Source organism: Rhinopithecus roxellana, chromosome 8 (genome assembly GCF_007565055.1).
Source record: "Rhinopithecus roxellana isolate Shanxi Qingling chromosome 8, ASM756505v1, whole genome shotgun sequence".
NCBI lineage: Eukaryota > Metazoa > Chordata > Mammalia > Primates > Cercopithecidae > Rhinopithecus > Rhinopithecus roxellana.
In genome coordinates, this window is record NC_044556.1 from 97,512,194 (window position 1) to 97,532,733 (window position 20,540).

At 38.7% G+C, this 20,540-nt stretch overlaps 1 protein-coding gene across 1 annotated transcript in view; it reads right to left on the bottom strand.

Annotated features, from left to right (window-relative positions):
• Positions 1–20,540, bottom strand: part of PCNX2 (pecanex 2) — a 318,318-nt gene that overhangs the window by 205,718 nt on the left and 92,060 nt on the right. Inside the window, 2 exon segments of the mRNA XM_030935586.1 lie at positions 14,816–14,907; positions 16,041–16,151. Of these exon segments, the coding sequence (XP_030791446.1) occupies positions 14,816–14,907; positions 16,041–16,151 (203 nt within the window).

Genomic DNA, 20,540 nt, shown 5'->3' on the forward strand with positions numbered 1-20,540 from the left:
GAATCCATATTCCAGGTGCCAATTTTCATGTTTTCTTGCCCAACCTCAAACTTCCACACAACTTTTTCTCAGAAAAAAAACTGACCTTCCCTGAGTTTTGACACATGGTAACAAAGCGAACCACCTGGATCTTCTGAGGGTCTCTCCTAGAAACACCCTCATTCTCTAAGTTAACTGTTCACTTTTTCAACTGATGCAGGTATATACATACATAAATACACACACACACACACACACACACACACACACACACACAGCCCTCAGATTGGAGGTTGATTTCTCAAGGAAACAAGGGCAAGAGAGATTACTTGATTATCAACATCACGGGTTATCCCTTCATGTGCAGAGTGCCATTTTTCGAAACCCACCATCTTCAAGAAACATTACTTTAGAGTTGGATGGAACCTCATAACTGAGATGGTCTCACTTCAAGTTATTGATCAAGCAAGGAGACAGGAAGAAAGAGACTTGCCCAAGGTGGTAAGACCAGTACCAGCCTCCACAGCCCTGAATTCAGTGCTCCATGTACCCTACCACCTTAAATGTGTATATAGCTAACTGTAAAAAATATGTAGACATCCCACCATTTTTCATTTAAAAAAAAAAGGTTAGGATGTTTTAATAATCACTGTAACTTACAAGTTCCCAGCATTACAGGCTTTCTGATCCATTTATGCATCCATCCACACAACAGTGTTTGGAAATCTATTGAGCTACCTGCCTATTTCAGTGCTTGTTGAAACTTACGTAGAGCAATGGCTCAGAGGAAGAAGGGATCAATCGTATAAAGATTTAAAATTTACAAATGTATATCTAAAGATATAAAGATTTTGGAAAGAGATAAAGTTTTTAATGGTCTATTGCCTACAGATAATGAAGCATTTATCATGTGACAGTTTGCTTCAAAATTGACATCTCTAATTGCTCTGAGACGCATCTCATGGGTCTCAAAATTGGGAATGATAAGGACTGATGAGTGCTGGTTTCGTAAAACTTCCACAGGGTTTGAAATATTTTTGTGAGGTAGTAATAAAACTGTCTAATAGTCCTACAATTCTGTGGCAGATGTCACATGCATTTGGGAATTATCTGATGAGAATGCATAGGGCAGTTCGGCTTTGTACAAAAGCACACTCTGAACACAGTCTGAATTCTAGCATTTTTTTCCTTAGAAATTTTAGACACCTCTTATGTTGGAATTTATGGGACAGACTAACTGAGGGTTTGGTTATAAAGTGAGTATCAACAGGCCAAATTCTCACTTTGCTATGCCTTTCATATCAGGCTTAAATACTTTCTTTTTAAAGAAACTGATTTTTTTTATCGCATTAAACATAAGGGCATTTTTGAGATTGAGGATTTTATACATCCTAAAATAAGAACGAGATTGTACCATTTTGACTCTGTATAAGTCCTATTTCTAAGTCTATTTTTGACATGAATCCCACCTTTAAGTAAAAGGAGCGCTGGGCCCATAAAGTTCCCGAAATTTAGTAGCGAAAGATGTGTCACCCAGTCCTTGAACTGTGCTCTCTCTTCTTACTTCACACATGGCCTGCAGAGTGTCATGTGGCCAGCACGTGTGAGTGTGCAATGGACACCTTCTAGGCTCTGGCATCCCCCAACCCCTAGAGTGTCCCCCTGTAACAGCTCTTCTCCATATTCCTCGTGGACCTTGAGCACCCCGGGAGGGGCTCCCCCATGCCTCGCACTGACCCTAAATTATAGGTCAATATGTGTCCCATAAATAAATGAACAATTATGTGAACACATATGGCAAGTCAGACTTCAATATCTGCTACGAGTAGATTCTTCTTATTTCATACTGTTTTTTCACTTTGGTGAAAAACATGATATGTTTATGAATCAAGACAGTATTTCACTTTTAGAGATAGGTACTGAAGAAAAATGAGATTGTCACCCGGCAAGACAGAATAACGGGTCCCATGTATCTAAGTCCATCTATATCTACATGGATAAATATAAGGAGATGCACACACACACACACACACAGAAATACGTGTACTTCAGGGAAAACATTAACATTTACTTTCCTTCTCATTGCCCTTTTGCAAGGTATCTGTAATTATTCAATCCAAGATTTTTTATAGCATACCTTTTATGTGACACACTAATAGGACATAAAAAGAAGCATATATAAACCACAGTCTGTGACTTCAAGGAGCAATGAAAAGTGTGCACAAGCAAGAAGAACCACCGCAACAGCTCCCATGCATTCGGCAGTGAAAACCTGACTTGCTGCTTAACGTTCACGACCACACGTAGTTTTTAAAACACCCTGAAGGTAAAAGTATTGCCCATTTTACACATGAGGAAACAGAGGCTTTTACTTTACCAGTTATTGAGGTACGTATCTGTATTTTTCACATAGAATTGATTACATACAGAAAAAAACAAGGGTTGGATGAACATCAATAGGACAATGTTGTCCTCTGGATTCTGGAAGAGAGAAGATAAACTTTGGCTGGTGTCACTGAAACAAGTTTTGTCTTCCATCACTACTAGGGTCATGACAGCTCAAACTCTGGGCCTTGAATGCTGTTTTCCACCTACCCTCTCCTCTCTGTATCCCTCACTCACCGACAGTCACTATATTTCCTGGATTTGACCCTGGCATGCTCTCAGGGATTACTACCAAAACCCCCAAGTCCAAATTTTACTTCACTCAACAATTGCAATTCTATTTTGAACAACTTCTGAGCCATCAATATTCTTCCTAATGTTTCCCCAAATCAGTGTCAGCTGACACCGTCAAGTTTGAGGGTCATAATAATCCAGCAGTATTTGGGTTTGAGGGTCAATTCTACTTTTTCGCTGACCAGGAGGAACAGAAGCATGGCAGAAAGCACGAGCTGGCTGGCTGAGATCGGTCTCCCCTTCATCCTCAGCGGTAGATACTTCCTCGCAATTTGTTCAGACAGCCAAAAGACTTATTACTCCCAGTCTCTTGCAGCTAGAAATGATACAATTCTAGCCATAAAATAAAATGTGAAGTCTGATATAAGTAAAAGTGAGTTAAAACTTAGGTTTTACTTTCAAATTTACTACTATTAGCATTATTAGCATTGTGGTTACAGTCATCATAACCACCAACTATTTATGCAAATAATAGTTATCATTGGTATTAGCTTTCTATTGCCATGTAACAAATTACCACAAACTTAGCAGTTTAAAATAACACAAATGTATGATACAGTTTCCTAAGTCAGGTGCTTGAGGAGAGTGTGGCTGGGTCCTCTGCCCAGGGACTCCTAGACTGAAATGTCAGTGTTGGCTGGACCTCTGATCTTATCTCACATTCAGGGTCCTCTTCCACACTCATTGGTGGTGGGCAGAGCTCAGTTCCCTCTGGCTGTTGCATTGCAGTCCCTGCTTCCTGGATGGCTATCTACTGGGACCTGTTCTAGCTCCTCGAGGCTGCCCCCAGGTCTTTGCCATGTTGCTACCTCCATGAGCAGTTAATAACCTGGCTGTTTACTTCTTCCAGGCCAGTAAGGGAGGGTGTCTACTGCTTTTTCTGTCCCTGCCCTCTGGAGTCCCTTTTAAAGGCTCTTCCGATTAGGTCAGACCCATTTTTTTGAGACAGAGTCTTGCTGTGTTGCCCAGGCTGGAGTGCAATGGTGCGATCTTGGCTCACTGCAACCACTCTGCCTCCCAGGTTCAAGTGATTCTCCTGCCTCAGCCTCCCAAGTAGCTGGGATTACAGGTGCATGCCACCACGCCCAGCTAATTTTTGTATTTTTAGTAGAGACAGGGTTTCACCACGTTGGTCAGGCTGGTCTCGAACTCCTGACCTCATGATCCACCCGCCTCAGCCTCCCAAAGTGCTGGGATTACAGGCGTGAGCAATTGTGCCCGGCAATCACCCTTTTAAGTTAAATTTTAATTTAAGTTAAAGTTACATGATTAGGAACCATAACTACATCTGCAAAATCTCAAGTTTGCCAGATAATGTAACCTAATCACAGGACTGACATCCCATCCCCTTCACAGGTCCTGCCCACACTCAAGGGGAGGAAATTGTACAAGGCATGTATGCCAGGGGATAGGAGTCTTGGGGCCATCTTAGAATTCAGCCTCCCACAACACTTAACTGGAACCTGTAGCCAGGCACTTTATAGACATTATTGATTTGATTTGATTTGCTTGTTACAACATCCACACGCAGTAGGTACTACTAACCCATTTTAATGTGAAATGGAAAAAACAATGTGAATTAGTCATGTACCCTTAGGCAAATGAGTATTGTGTGTTTCAGGTTCACCACTGGAAAATACGAATGTTGATATCTTCCTTATTGATTACATGGAGATATAGTAAGGGGTAAATGAGAAGACGCTTGGGGAATTATTTTGTAGATTAAAGAACTAGACAAACATATTTACACTTCAAGTGTGGTAGTGAGGATGCCACAAAAGGAAGACTGAAAAGATATAGATCTGGGATCTGGGGTGTGTGATGCAGAGTAAATTACTTAAATCACTCTTTGGCTGTTCATTTTCTCACTTAAATAATAAAATGAAGGAATTGGACTAGGAGGCATCTCAGGTCCACTTCAGCATTAAATAATATCTAGACCTGTGAGTTTGTTTTACATTTACAATTAGATTTTTTTTTTTTTTTTTTTTTTTTTTTTTTTTTTTTTTTTTTTGAGACGGAGTCTCGCTCTGTCGCCCAGGCTGGAGTGCAGTGGCCGGATCTCAGCTCACTGCAAGCTCCGCCTCCCGGGTTTACGCCATTCTCCTGCCTCAGCCTCCCAAGTAGCTGGGACTACAGGCGCCCGCCACCTCGCCCGGCTAGTTTTTTGTATTTTTTTTTAGTAGAGACGGGGTTTCACCGTGTTAGCCAGGATGGTCTCGATCTCCTGACCTCGTGATCCGCCCGTCTCGGCCTCCCAAAGTGCTGGGATTACAGGCTTGAGCCACCGCGCCCGGCCTACAATTAGATTTTAAATCCTGAGTGCCTGTAAAGTAGCACGATGTTAGGCTGCAATCCTGTAGGACCCAGAAGAAATACAGGAAAAACTCCCCCGCAAGCAGTTGTTAAGGATCTGTGGGAAACATTAAATTATAAAAATGTGCTTCCACCTCTGGATCCCCTTGCCATCAATAAAAAAGAATCTCTTTGTAAAGGATAATAAAAAATAGAAATTACAGTTTATCCAGACACAGAAACCCCAGTTAATTAACTACTGAACTATTTCTCCAAGGAGCAAATATTCTGGTTGTTTCTGTATATCACTGTTGAATACTATTTAAGTCAATGAGGGAGTCCATTTATATGTTACTTGGTACCATCTTGGACAAGTCAAAGAGAATATGAAATTAAAAGAGGAATCAAATTATCTTTCCCTAATTAATATTCCAGAGGACAAAATTAACTCATGATCTCTGAATCTGCTTCTACCAAGTGATAACAATAAAAATTAAGGAAATAAACATATATAGCATGACCCATATGGAAAACTATATCTCTAGCAAGGCAGCTGACATGCTGAAATGGTTCACAAGGATCCATCAATCCATCACGACACACTAGAGATGAAAGGAAAAAAAAAAATCAATGCCAACAATGCAAAGAGTAAGCATAAAAGGTATAAACAAAAGCATCGTTAAACAAGAAGTAGAATCACAGCTCTGGGTAAGTGGGAGTTAGATTGAAGATGGGTGAGCTTTTCTTGTTTCCTGAGGACCCTCTTGACAATTTGCTAACCACATTCATTCAATTCACAGCATTTAATAGGTGCTGCATCTTAAAGCAGAGAGTCAGTCTGAGACCATTAGAAAACTCACGACTTACAAATGAGAACGGAGAAATTCAAATTGCTCTATTTTTACCAAACGGTGTTTCAAAATATGGTTAGAACATTAAGGTTTTTCTTTTTTTTTATTACAACAGACTATACTATTTATTGCAAGTGATCTTTGTTCTATGCTGAGCAAGGGAAGTCAATACCTCCCTGAGATGAAATAAGCCTTCTCGAAGTACCCCAGTTTCAATTGGTCAAAAGCCTGTTTCAACACCTAAGTAAACCCCAGAGTCCTTGAAGTGTTTCTTTCCAGCACAGAGTTAACAACGTGCTTTTAACATGGCATCTGTTTACTCTGATTCAACAAGTACTTACACCTATAACAAGCCATAAACTGAATAGACAACAGAAATAAAAGTCTCAGCTCAGGATAGAGAATAGAGTTTATCTCTTGGGCTGGCTCTGATCAGTTGGCACTGGCTGACTGTAATATTTCCTTGGCAGCCTGAGGTACTACAGACCTCACTTAGAAAAAAATGCTGTGATCAATTAGCAATGTCGGATATGAAAATGGAGCCATATTTGGGGAGGTAAGGGAATAACTGTATCTGTCCAGCAACTAGGTAAAAACCCAAGATACTCTATTTTTTGAATACCAGATTCTTCAGTAGTTTCTAAAACCCTTTAAGAATTTTGCAAGAAAAAGTTGTGTAACAATCCATGAATGCACATTACTTTTGAGAGTATCTGAACTGATGATAATTGTGGGTGTTCAGCATTTGTCAAATGCATGTTAAGTTCCTGAGGAGAAAGGACTGTCTTTTCCTCCTCCCATATCTCTACAGTACCCGGCAGAGCCATTGCTGAACAATAAATATGTGTTGACTATCACAGACTACGAACTTTTCAGCTTCTGCATCAGTTACAGAGAGCTTGCATGTTTCCATGTCCATCAATCAAGTATAACGATATTTACATCAGATGCTGATTGCTATTCAGGGTTGCCAAGAAGGGTAAAGTGTGGTGGGGTCCCAGTCCAAATGGTATCAAGAACACCAGGAACTAGATCTCCCTCTCCCTAGAGCTCATTAAGTGTCCAATAAAATATTCAAAAAGAGAAAAGCCTGAACCCACATTGGGAACCAGAGCAAGTTACTTGTGCACAAGTCATAGACCCTGAGGAATTTATGCCAGACCTTATATTACAGATGGGTCTAGACTGAAAGAAGATTGTAAGGTCTGACTCCAACTCCTCTCTCCATTTGAAAGGCAGCAGTGTACTGAGGAAGTAAATAGGAAAAGACCTCTGCTAACATCACCTAAATGAGAGGCAGAAGGGCTGGCAGTGAGTATAGACCAAGGGGTTAACAGACATTTTATCACTTAGCCTTGCATGTCTGTGGATGGGCAGTCTGCAGCAACTCCTGCTGTCGCAGAGGCAGCAGGATTTATTCAATCAGGTCATGGATGTAGAAGTTAGGGCCAGGAGAGTAAAACAGAGATAACTACTGCCCCAGGCATTTCATTCATATCTATTGCCTGTGATGAGCCTCCTGATATAACTACCCAAAACTCCATCAATGAGACAGTTTCCCTGGGAAAATCATCTCTGAACTAGTAGTGTATTACTGAAACATGCTATGTTTCATTTTCCTCTCTTCCTGTGTTTCAGATATGGGGTACTTCTGAAAAGATCTAGCCAAGGAGTCTTACAATTCCCTAACAGAAACCAGTTCAATTCTTTCTTGACTATAAAACAGAAGTCATGAAGTCTAACATCAGTGCGGGCAGCCAAGTGACATGTGGGTCAGGCCTAAAAGAATATAGGACACGATGAGACCCATGAGCTTGTGGTAGCTGTGAGTTACTATTCAGTGTCAGCAGGTTGTTACCAAATGGGAAGGTCAGCCCAGTGTTGCCAGATCTTCACATTGTTTAAGAGAAGTAGGAAAATCGTATTTTTACACTGACTGTCCTAATATTAAATGTTGGCTAGAAAAAAAATTTAAGCATTCTACAGGCCGAACACAAAACAGGTCTGTGAACTAACAAAGACGATACTAGGTGACCAAAGACACACTCTCACTGCGAAATGAGAAAAAAACACATGACAGAAAGCATTCTGAAAATGAGATAATCTCTTTAAAGGGACCACTTACAGAAGCTTTCTAAAGCATATTTACATGAAAAAGAAGAAATGTTTAGAAAATATCTGATTTCAAGTCTCAACTTTAAAGCTAAGCAACCAATTATGAAGGTCGAATAATATGAATGCCAAATTTCAAACTGCAATTTAGTAGTAGACCAAATAGCAAACAATGCAGAAAATAAAATTTATCACTGTAAAATTAGGATAATAATAGTACTTGTCTCACAGTTATCCTATGTGAAGTAAATTATATAAAATATATATAATAGTGCAAAAAAAATTCTGGAGATCTGCTGTACAACATTATGCCTGTAGATAACAACACTGAATTGCACACAAAAAGTTAAAAGGGCAGATTTCATGTCAAGAGTTCTTATTGTAACAATAAATACATTTTAATCTGTATTTATTATTTATACTTATATATTATATATAACTATATATTATTTTAACACATTTCAATAATATATAACATTTATGTTATTTGTTACTATAATTATCAAACTATTTTAAATGATAATTTATATTTTATAAGTCATATTTTATAACTAGTATATGCATAAACTAGTATAATTCCTAGTACACAATAACTTCTCAATAAATATTTGTTAGTTTCATCATTCTTGAAATGAGAAACTCTAGAACTGTACCAGAACTCAAAGGAAAAATATAAGGAGAGGAAAATGATGAAAAAGAAATGAGACACGAAAAGCAGCCAAAAGTTAAAGTCTGTAAAAAAGTAAATCATATTATGTGAACAGAATCGACAATGTCATTAATCAAAACATAAGAAGGAAACTTTTCCTCTAGATAGAGTCTTCAATGTGAAAAGTGAAAATGGGCATGGTGCTCCAGAAAACTTAAGAAAGAGAACCACGCCTAATCATAGTCCACTAACTTCTTTTAAATTTCAGACTATAGGAAAGAATTCTACAAAACTTCAAGAAAGAAATTTTAGTCCTATTGTTCTTCTCTTCAAAAGTAAACACTGACAAGTGATGCCTCCAATTCAGATGCAGAAATCCACAAGGGTCCTGCTCACAGCCTGACAACAAGAAAAAGCCAGATAATTTACAAAAATCTCAACTTTAAAAGGACTATGTTTAACATGTTAAAGAATCTAGTGACAGAGATGGACATCATTCATGCGCAGATGGGTAATTTCAAAAGAAAAATGGAAACTATTTACAGACATTAAATAGAAATGTTGGTTCTTTGGTGAGTTTATCATCGGACTAGACACAGCAGGAGAAATAATTGGTGAACTTCAAGATAGGTCAGTAAAAGTATTAAAACTAAAACCCAAAGAAGGAAAAAAGAGTGGAAAAAAGACTATAGCATACAAATGATGTGGGGCAATATTAAACGATCTAACATGTATGTAATTGAAGGCCCAAGAAGAAAAGAAAAATAGAATAAGGCAGAAGACATATTTGAAATGACAATGGCTAAAGATTTTCCAAAACGACTCACAAATCAAAACAGGTCAGAGAATCCTAAGTAAAAAAAAAAAAAAAAAAAATGCCATACACTTAGTAACAGCATCGTCAAATGGCTGAAAACAAAGACAAAGAGAAAATCTTAAAGGCAGTCAGAGAAAAAAGAAACATTACTAACAGAGAAGCAAATATTGGAATAACAGCAGATTTTTTTTTTATCAGAAATTATACAAAAGAAAATAGAACATGTTGAAAGTACTAGGGGAAAAAAGCTTTTAAGTAGAATTCTGTGACAGTGAAGATATCCTTCAAAAGTGAAGGCAAAATGAGATATGTTTCAGACAAAGGCTGAAAGTTTTATTACTAGCAGACCTGCACCATGAGATTTCAAGTTCTTCAGACAGAAGAACTATGATGGCAAGCAGAAAGATGAATCCACACAAAGAAATGTACATTGCAGAAATTATTTTTTAAAATAATGTAAATGAAACATAATTTTAGAGATTTTTAAATATCTTTATAACGGACTGCTTAATGAGAGTATAAAAGAACACACGTTCCATCTAAGAGATCAACAAAACCAAATATTACTATATAAAAAAGTTCAGTAAGAACATGAGCTATTTTATATGAGCTCTTTTAGAATATAAAAGGAAACACCTTCCAATTCATTTTATCAAGCCATTACATAATATCAAAACAAGACAAAGCATTACAAGAAAAGAAAAAGTAGGCCAGGGCCAGTGGCTCATGCCTGTAATCCCAGCACTTTGGGAGGCCGAGGCAGGTGGATCACGAGGTCAGGAGATTGAAATCATCCTGGCTAACATGGTGACACCCCATCTCTACTAAAAAATACAAAAAATTAGCCAGGTGTGGTGGTGGGCGCCTGCAATCCCAGCTACTCGGAGGGCTGAGGCAGGAGAATGGCATGCACCCAGGAGGCAGAGCTTGCAGTTAGCCAAGATCACGCCACTGCACTCCAACCTGGGTGACAGAGTGAGATTCCATCTCAAAAAAAAAAAAAAAAAAGAAAAAAAGAAAAATTAGAGAACTAGAAACATAGACATCAAATTTCTCAACAAAATATTGGTAAACAAACTTGAGCAACAGATTTAAAAAGACAATATGGCACGACCAAATGGGTCCCATCCTTTAAATGGAATGTTTAAATGGAATGACTGAACAGTCAATTTATGTAATCCTTCCTATCAATCACTTTAAAAAAAATCAATATTGTCTTCTCAATAGAAGAAAACAACAGTGGCAAAATTTAACATCATTTATGATGACAACTCTCAGCAAATTAGAAATCTAAGGAAAATGACTCAGCCCAATAAAGGGCATCTGGAAAATTTCCATAGCTAACTTCATACTTAATGGTGAAAGACTTTTCCCCTAAACTTGGAAGCCAGGCAAAGATGTCTGATTTCAGCACTTTTAGTCAACATTGCTGTGGAAGTCTTAGCCACCACAATAAAGCAAGAAAAAGAAATCAAAGGCATACAGGCTGTAAAGGAAAACAAAACTGTGTTTATTGACAGACATGACAATCTATGGTAGACAATCTCAAAGAAATTACTAAAAAGCTACCAGAATTAATATGTGTGCTTAGCAAGCTTGCAAAATACAAGCTGAAATATTACAAAATAAATTCTATTTAGTATTACTTAAAAATTGAAAATTTAAATTATAAAACACATGCCATTTAAAATAACATACATTGCACAAAAAGGTACAATAGTTGTAGGTTGAAAGATACGAAATATTCCTGACCTGAGAGGAAGTAACAAAGACAAAGATTGTGGTATATGAAACAATATACTATGTCCATGGATCAAAAAGTTACTGTTAAGATGTCAGTTCTCCCCAAATCGATCTACAAATCCATCATAACCCCAATGAAAATGTTTGCAAATTTTGGTAGGAATTGAAACATAGTCTAAAACTTACTTTTAAAGAAATATGACCTTTAATAGCAAAAACAATTTTGAAAAAGAAGTATAAAGTTGGGAGACTTACCACCTGATTCCAAAGCATATTATATAGCTACAGTAATCTAAATCATGTAATACCAACATAAAGAAAGGCATACAGAACAATGAAATGATTAATTTTTGGTTCCAAAGTTTCCATGGTAATTCAATGGAGAAAGGTTAGTGTTTTCAACAAATGGTACTAGTAAATCTCAACCTTCACTTCATATCATACACAAAAATCATCTCAAAAGATACTTCATATCTAAATATAAGAGCCACAACTATAAAACTTCTAGTACAAAAATATTTATGACTTAGTGTGAGGTAAATGTTTCTAGGTAAGATATAAAAAAATATAAATCATAAAATAAATATTAGATAAGTTGGACTTCATTGTAACTCAAAACTGCTTTTCAAAATATGCTGTTAAAAAAATGAGAAGACAAGCCACAGCCTGAAAAAGAAATGTGTACAGCATATATCTGATAAAGGACATGTATCTAGATTATGTAAAGAACTTTTATATCTCAATAATATGACATACATATAATTTTTTTTTTTTTTTTTTTTGTATTTTTTAGTAGAGACGGGGTTTCACCATGTTAGCCAGGATGGTCTTGATCTCCTGACCTCGTGATCCGCCCGTCTCGGCCTCCCAAAGGGCTGGGATTACAGGAGTGAGCCACCGCGCCCGGCCAACATACCTATAATTTTTAAATGGACAAAAGATGAGCAAATTTTTCATCAATGAAGTTATACAAATGTCAAACATACAAAAAGATGTTCAACACTATTCATTATTAGAGAAATGCAAATTAAAACTACAATTAGATACTGATTCACACGAGAATGGATTTAAAAAAACTGACAGTACTAAGTGTTAACAAGAACCTGGAACACTTGCAAATCAAAGATTATGTGAGGGTAGGGAAATGAAAAATGGTACAGAAACTGGACAACAGTTTGGCAATTTCTTATAAAGTTAAATAAAAACTTACCATGTGATCTAGCAATCTCACTCAGGTGTTCACTCAGGATAAATAAAAGCATTGTGTGGGGAGGGGATTGACTGCAAGTGAACACGAAAAAATATTTCTGGATCAGGGAATGGTTTGTATCATGATTGTGATGGTGGTAACTTGTCTATACACAGTTGTCAAAATACATCTAACTGTACACTTGAAATTAGTGGATTTTATTGTATATACACCATGCCCTGACAGATTTGATTCCAAAGAAGCTTCAAAGACAGAACATCTGATGAATGGTGGCCAGAGGTAGGAGGTAGGGGAAGAGACTGACTACAAGGAATTCGAGAAAATTTTTTGAGTTGGTGAAAATGGTCTCATAACTTGATTGTAGGATTCTTTCTTTATTTATTTATTAAAACTAACCAAACTGGACATTTTTAAAAGCTGAACTTTAAACCTGACTTTTAAAAATTAATGAACAAGCAAACAAATAATTCTAGAAGACAACAGAGCAATATACTAAGGTGCCTGCAGAAAAACGCTTGTGACCCCAGAGTTGTATAGGCAGCCATTTCACCAAAAGACAGTGGAAAAATGTTCTCAGAAGCACAAGGACTCAGAAAATACCCATCCAAGTACTTTTCCTAAATGAAGTATACCTGGGATCCTATGATTGAATAAAGGAATATAAGTCAAAAGAAAGAACACCAGAAACACTGATTAGATCATTGTTGGTCTACATGATAGGATAAATGTGGTAACAAACAGGGCCACTATAAGCACATAAATTACCTTTGTAATCAGATAGAGAAACCTTCCTCCCAGGCCCTTCCCCTTTTTTCTGAAAGAAAATATCTATATGGAAGGAATAGAAGGAGCAAGATAAAGAATTACTCCATTGATTACTGTGCAATGTTGAAAGAGAAAAATGTTGAATTCGTTCTTTCACAAAGGGAAATAAACAATTATCTTTCTGCCACTGACACTGATCAGTTTAGTAAGTTTTTTTTTTTTTTCTTTTGAGACGGAGTCTCGCTCTGTCGCCCAGGCTGGAGTGCAGTGGCCAGTTCTCAGCTCACTGCAAGCTCCGCCTCCCGGGTTTACGCCATTCTCCTGCCTCAGCCTCCCGAGTAGCTGGAACTACATTAGCTGGGACTACAGGCGCCCGCCACCTCGCCCGGCTAGTTTTTTTTTTTGTATTTTTTAGTAGAGACGGGGTTTCACCGTGTTAGCCAGGATGGTCTTGATCTCCTGACCTTGTGATCCGCCCGTCTCGGCCTCCCAAAGTGCTGGGATTACAGGCTTGAGCCACCGCGCCCGGCCAGTTTAGTAAGTTTTAAGTTAATCTTTTAAAAAAGTGAGTTAAGAAATGTCATGTGATTTAGATTAAAAACACTTTGGAACATCTATTATTTTTATTTACTCCTTTACATTTAATTTTTGTTTTATAAAGGAGTACCTGTGGTTTAAACTATTAAACCATAAGTCCAGAAATATGTATAATATTAATTTATTTGTTACTGATTGAAGATGCCCCTGAGGACATTATGTATGCTATTATTTTTAGACTTAATGGCCACTCCACAACTCTACAACATTAAAAACAAACAGTAGTGGTCCCTGCCTACACAAACCCCTGCCCTAATTCCTGCTTCCTGAAGGCAATGGTTCTGCTGTTTCTTCTCCATATTTACCTCCATATTTTCAAATAAAATACTTGTTGTGCTATTTCTTGATTTGTTTTTTTCAATTTAGATGTTATTTGCTGACTTTCTAATATGGAAGACAGGATTTGGAGCTCCTCCATCACACTTCACTTCCCCCATTCTTCCATTAGTGATATAACATGATGATTAGTCAGATTACTATATAAATATGGTTCACAGCTGAGCCAGGTACCTACAAATAGATACGTTTCTTGCCTGACACAACTTTGTGTCTTCCTGAAGTTAGTGTTTATCTTGTTTTCTCATCATCTTAGGCTTCCCTTGCAGCCAGGCTAGGTTTGCATTTTCCCCTTCTGGGTAAGTCTATAGTCCGTCTGTTTTCTAGATTCTAACATTTTGTGGCTGTCATATCCTCTTCTGTCCTCTTGTCCATATAGCTTTAAGCAGTTGTATCCCTTTATTGTCTTTTGAGCAGTATTTCAGGAAGTGAAGGCAGACACATGGGTTCCATCGACCACCATGTTTAGCAGCAGCCCCTCCCAATGCCACTAACCGATCTTGGCAGAGAGACTTCTGCAGAGGGGAGGCTAGGCCAGGAGGTGGGGGGCCTTTCATATTAGGGCAAACTAGGCATCCTGACCTGTCTTCTAACACTACTGAGCAAGCATCCTGACCTGTCTTCTAACACTACCGAGGCCTCGCTCCGCCACACAGTCACTCCCTGATTTGCGCAGATCCTATTTCTCTTGTAATATTGGAGAAAACATTTATTTGTTTAAAAAAATAAGTTAATTCAATCAATCGAGGAGAAGGATGAGGGACCATGGTCCTCACACCTACCTTCACTGCACTGAAGCAGACCGCGTGGAGCAGGGCGGCAGCCAAGATGCTCCGGGCCACGCTGTAAACAGCCGAAGTTATCCCAGACACAGCTGGAACACAAACATCAACAGTTCTTTTCTAGACTGGCCATTCTTAAAATCAACAAACGTAAAACAGCGAAGAGATGGTTGCACATTCACATATAAGATGCTGCTGAAGGGGTAAAGAATACATATATGGGATCCATCAAAAGGCACTGGGTGACTCATAGGTGCAAGAAAGAGACTACCATTTAACTAAAAATTCAAGAGGAAAGTATTCAGAAAGAATGCTTTATAATGTTCTTAAAAGACTACGTGAATGTGTCAGAATGAAGGTAGGGAGACCTCATGGCTTACAGTTGAAAGCTGCTGCTCAAGGAAAAGGTCCTGGATAGCAATTTCAATTGAATAAATGGGAAGAAGAAGGAGGGAGGGAGAAGGCAGGAGGAGAGAGGAGACGGGAAAGGGAACAAGCAAGTGTCCCCACGTAGTGCGTGTGTGTATGTGTGTGTGTGTACGTGTATGTGTTATGGGGGTGGTAACAGTGATTGCATTATGCACATGATTTCATTTACTCTTTATAGCAACCCTATGAGGTCATCATGTTTATTTCCATTTAGAGAATAGATGAGTAGGCTGAAAAGTTAAGCAATTTATGTCATGTCGTGAGATTATACCCACCTTGGCCTGAATCTAAAGTATGACATTTAAAAGGTCACAGTGATGGTTTAGGGACACAGGTCACCTGTCTCTGTAGGTACACACACAATATACAGCACAATGTCAACCCACAGGCTCACACTGATGCACTCCCAGACTTGAGCATGTATGTGCTCAAATACACTCATACACACACACATACACTTTTATATCCACTCACACATGCTCACACACATTCACACACGGAGTGTTTTTTTAGGGAATAGTTTGAAGGGCCTCAAACCTATTCCAAATCATAGAGAATTCTACCCTTCCTTCTCTCTGTGCTTATGCTCAAACAAGCTAAGTGGACCTCTTCCAATTTGGCTACAGGAAATCTGGACAGACCTATCATCACCCAGACCGATCCAAACTGAAGTCATTTAAATGCGCTGGACAAAGAAAACCTAACTATCTAGCCTCTCGTCTCCTGCCTAAGGCTATTTAGTCCTTATCTGAACTCTAGATTCCTTTACAGGAAGAATAGAATGTAAACGACTTACCAGAACCACCAAAAAACAGCATGTCAATTTGCTCCAAAAGATAAATGCAGAAAGTGTTGATTTGCGGGAAGAGTCCAAGGAGGGAAATAGCAGGGAAGCAATATAAAAATACTGAAAATGAACAAACAAAATTGACGATAAGCATGTGGGAACTGTGTTGCCAAAGCTCCTGCTGCAGTGCTGTCTCTCTCCCCTTCCAAACCATCCCACCCAGGAATACTGGAGGCAATCTTTTTTTTTGAAATGGAGTCGCCCTCTGTCACCCAAGCCAGCGTGCAGTGGCACGATCTTGGCTCACTGCAACCTCCACAGAGGCAATCTCAGACTCCTCTCACCCGGAGGAAACTGGAGACTGAGACGGAAATGTGCCTGTGGATGCAACAAGGAGCTGATCCTGAGAAAGAGGTACTGATGAAAAGAACGCACACAGCCCAGGACTGAGCAAAGACTTCAGGGGTGGTGAATGAAAGTACAATCATCTTCAGTTTGAAAGAGTAGACTTGGACATGGGGAAGATGAGGGTAAGAGAAAGGAAACTGGGAAAACTACAGGAACATAAAAAAAACACAGGACAGGCCAGGCGTGGTGGCTCACATCAGTAATCCCAGCACTTTGGGAGGCCAAGATGGGAGGATCACCTGAGGTCAGGAGTTTGAGACCAGCCTGGCCAACATGGCAAAACCCCATCTCTACTGAAACAAAAAATACAAAAATTAGCCAGGCGTGGTGGCACGTGCCTGTAATCCCAGCTACTCGGGAGACTGAGACAGGAGAATCACTTGAACCCAGGAGGCTGAGGTTGCAGTGAACCGAGATCACGCCACTGTCCTCCAGCCTGGGCGACAGAGCAAGACTCTGTCTCACAGACAAAAAAAATCACAGGACAGTAATTATGGAAATCTCTTCCTGCATGTGAGAGGGGAGCAAAAATTGGGGCCAAGGAGTGTCCTTACTTTACGCTTCTGTACCCTCAAGCACTTGAGTAACTCAGAGTCCGTTACATCCTAAATACCAATTGGAAACTCAGAGTTAAGTCAGAGCTCAAGGCTGTCAAGTGGGAACTACCTGACTCAGCACTGGGTGATAATGTGACACGGATTCTAGGGTAGATGGATCACGTGGTAGACGAAGGTGCTCTTGGCTGAGGAGAGGGAGCTTATGCTACCTCCCATCAGAATGATGCAATTGCAGAATTGGAGAAAACATGTGTAGGTTATAATTCAATGTCTCAGAGAACTATTTTGTCAGAGGAGGAAAACTATAGCAGAGTTGCATTTTACAACAACTTTCCTACCGTTGCCTCTTGCTTAATTCTACTGAAGCTGGGTTTCAGAGAAACACAGAAACTCCCATTAGCAGTGCCATAAGACATCTGTCTTCCTTTCTGTCCTTGATTATTGGGTTGTATGTCAATGAAGTTAGGTACTGGTAAACCTTAAGAAAACTAAGGAAATTTGATTTGAAATCCAATATGTCTAGACATTGGAACTATGTCCTAAAATATGCACAAACCACAGTGAACAATGGGAGGAGGATGGCAAGCGAGGCTGTTTCAGCTATTTCTGAAAAATGGGAAATGTTAACTTCCCATAGCGGTGTTGTAAGGATGAGAGTATGTGCACAACCCATTCTCTGAATATTTGTTTAAAATAGTTGGTTAATATTATTGTGTTATTTAAAATGGGCATAATAGCACTTTTGGCCATAAGATGGTAAATAATATTGCATGGACTTGGTTTTTGCTTCTCTCTTGTCCTTTTTCTGAAATAATCCTTGTTTTGGGTTGAATTCTGTTCCCACAAAAGATGTTGAAGTTCTCTTTTTAAAAATTGGTATACCTATGTAACGAATCTGCATGTTCTGCACATGTATTCCAGAACTTAAAGAATATATATATACACACACACACACATACACACACACACACACAAAAGTTGGTTAAAATTCACTATAGAACAAAGTACTGAGGAACTGTTCCAACTCTGTGAAAGAAAAATTTTATGTCATGAACATGACTATCTATGATAATAGGGGCTGTGGTTGGTGTTGGAGCCATGTTTTGATACAGGTGGTGATTTTGTCGTGATAATTTTTGTGGCAAGATTTCAACTATATTGTAAAAAAGTAGAGCACCTGAAAGCAGTTTATTTCTCAATCAACACAGACAAAAAGGCACAAATACTGATATGCTAGACATAACTATGTAAGACATAATTTCTTTTTCAGTTTCTATAGATACAAGAAATAAATAGAAATTTAATTACAGAACATATAGTCATGAACACAGAAATTTTAATCCACAAAATTCCATAAAATTTCAAACAAACTGAGAAGAGCTTCTCTTTACTTGGGGGTCAAAACCCAGCAATGACAATTTTGTGCTATGCTATATCTGCCAATTCCAGATCGGGGCAGAGGGAAGGTCCAATGAGATTTATTATTTACCTTTCAAAATGCTGTATGCCTGTGTGACCAAAACTACCCTGAGAATGAAGAACTACAGGGGAAAGTCTAGGTATGGATCACATGAAAGACAAAGCCAAATATTGGGAGCTATTTGGTAAATCAAGGATAAAGAGGCATTCTGTATAAGAAATACACTAGCCAATGCAACAAAACCCAAAGAAGTGAGAAGAATTAGAAGACAGTGAAAAATGGCATGAGGAAGATAAAATGGTAAGAAATATCAGAAAGTCATCCCTGGAGATGCTCTGGCTGTGGGTGTAGAATTGGAACTTAATGAAATAATACAGGAAGAACAGCAGTCAACAGAGAGGCCCATGCACTAGATCCTCTCCAAAACATACTGGAGGAGGAAAGCTCTAGTCTTTAAAATAAATGTCGTGGAGGTGGAATGGGAGGAAGAGGGAGTCCATGTGTCTCATCTGTCAGGTTGCACTGAACGTGAAGGAAAAAGCAGCCAAATGCTTGTTATGTTACCAGGACTTTAGGAAAATGACACTTGAAATTGCTGAAATTATTTTGTTCTTTTTTTTTTTCCCCAGAAGTGAAACATTAAAGTCTTTGTGGCTGTTCATAATTTTCCCTGTGAACAAACATTTTCTGTTAGCACACCACTGAGTGGGTCTATAATTTTCTCTCACTTCTTCCTAACTTTTTATTTTCCTTAATAATTATAGTCAAGGCAGAAACTTCTGGCACAGTTCCATTTCTTTTTAAGCAAAATTCATAAATAAAAATACAGTAGCTTAAGCTTATTTCTTTTATCAAATGTGAGTGATATAAATTACCGTATTTGCAGGTTTGAGGGGCAAGCAGGCAGAATTAAAATGGCACAGAGATAAAACTAAAGCCTCTGAAGTCAATGTGAATGTATATATTGTGTGTCTTCAATATGCTCTATCTGTGTATTAACCGATTGACCTCATACGGACTGAGGCCAAGAAATGAGCCTTTAAACAAGACATAGAAATGGGACGTCTGGGTGTTTAGGGAAAGGTGAGTACAATCCAGTAATTGGTTCTAAAACCTCCACTTATCTCCAAAATTACAATCTCCATTATTGAAGATGCATTATTGTTGTCAGGGATTTATAAACCTAAGGACCAAAAATACAACATAAAACTCTCAGGTCTGAGAAAAACAAAAATAAAAAACACAGAGCAGTGGCCATTTGATAAAGAACCCATCCAATGTTTGGACCCGGGCTACAACTGATGGACATTCCATCTTGCCTGAAGTTTTTCCAAGCCAGAGAACTCATTTCACTAAGAAACACTTACTCTGCTGTGGGGCAGCTCTAATCCAAACCGTTTTACTGGCTTCTTTGTACCGAGCTGTAATCCACCTTCTATCTGCCGGAACTAGTCGTTACGGCTACAAAAGAGAATAAAATCCCTCCCCTTCAACCCGGCAGCATTTTAAGGATCTGAAGCTATTGTGTGTACCTCTAGCACTCAAGTGTTTCTTCCCTGGGTTGGACATTCCCAGTTCCATTACCCAGTTTCCAGACCCCATATAGGCCATGTGGCTACACACTCCTCCAGGCACACTCTAGTTTCGTTACTGCTCCTTTTGAAATATGGTACTAAGAATCAGAGACCTTTTGGCTTTCTCACCCATAGGATAATTTCAAAGCCAGTCTCACACAGAGGCTTTTGCTGAAGTTTCCCAAATGGAAAGTAATATAAATTCCAGCCAGAGGTCACCAGTCTCTGACCGAGCACAGGAAATGACTGCGGACGAATAACTTTCACCTTATTCCCGGGAATAAAAATAAAGAACATTTTTTCTTATAATGAAAGGAAAAGTGCACAGAGTAATATTCTGAACATATATGAGGGATCATAAAAGAAAAAGAAATCACGTAGGAATATTATTCTGTGCTTCTACCTCCTTAATTCACCTGAATTTCTCCTCCTTCAATCATCTGACGTTTCCTTCTTCTTTTGAGATGCTTCTCTCCTTGCATTATACATGACAAGGAGTTTCTCCATCCTTCCCACCTGCCCCATGTCCACCTGACTTCTCTCATACCAC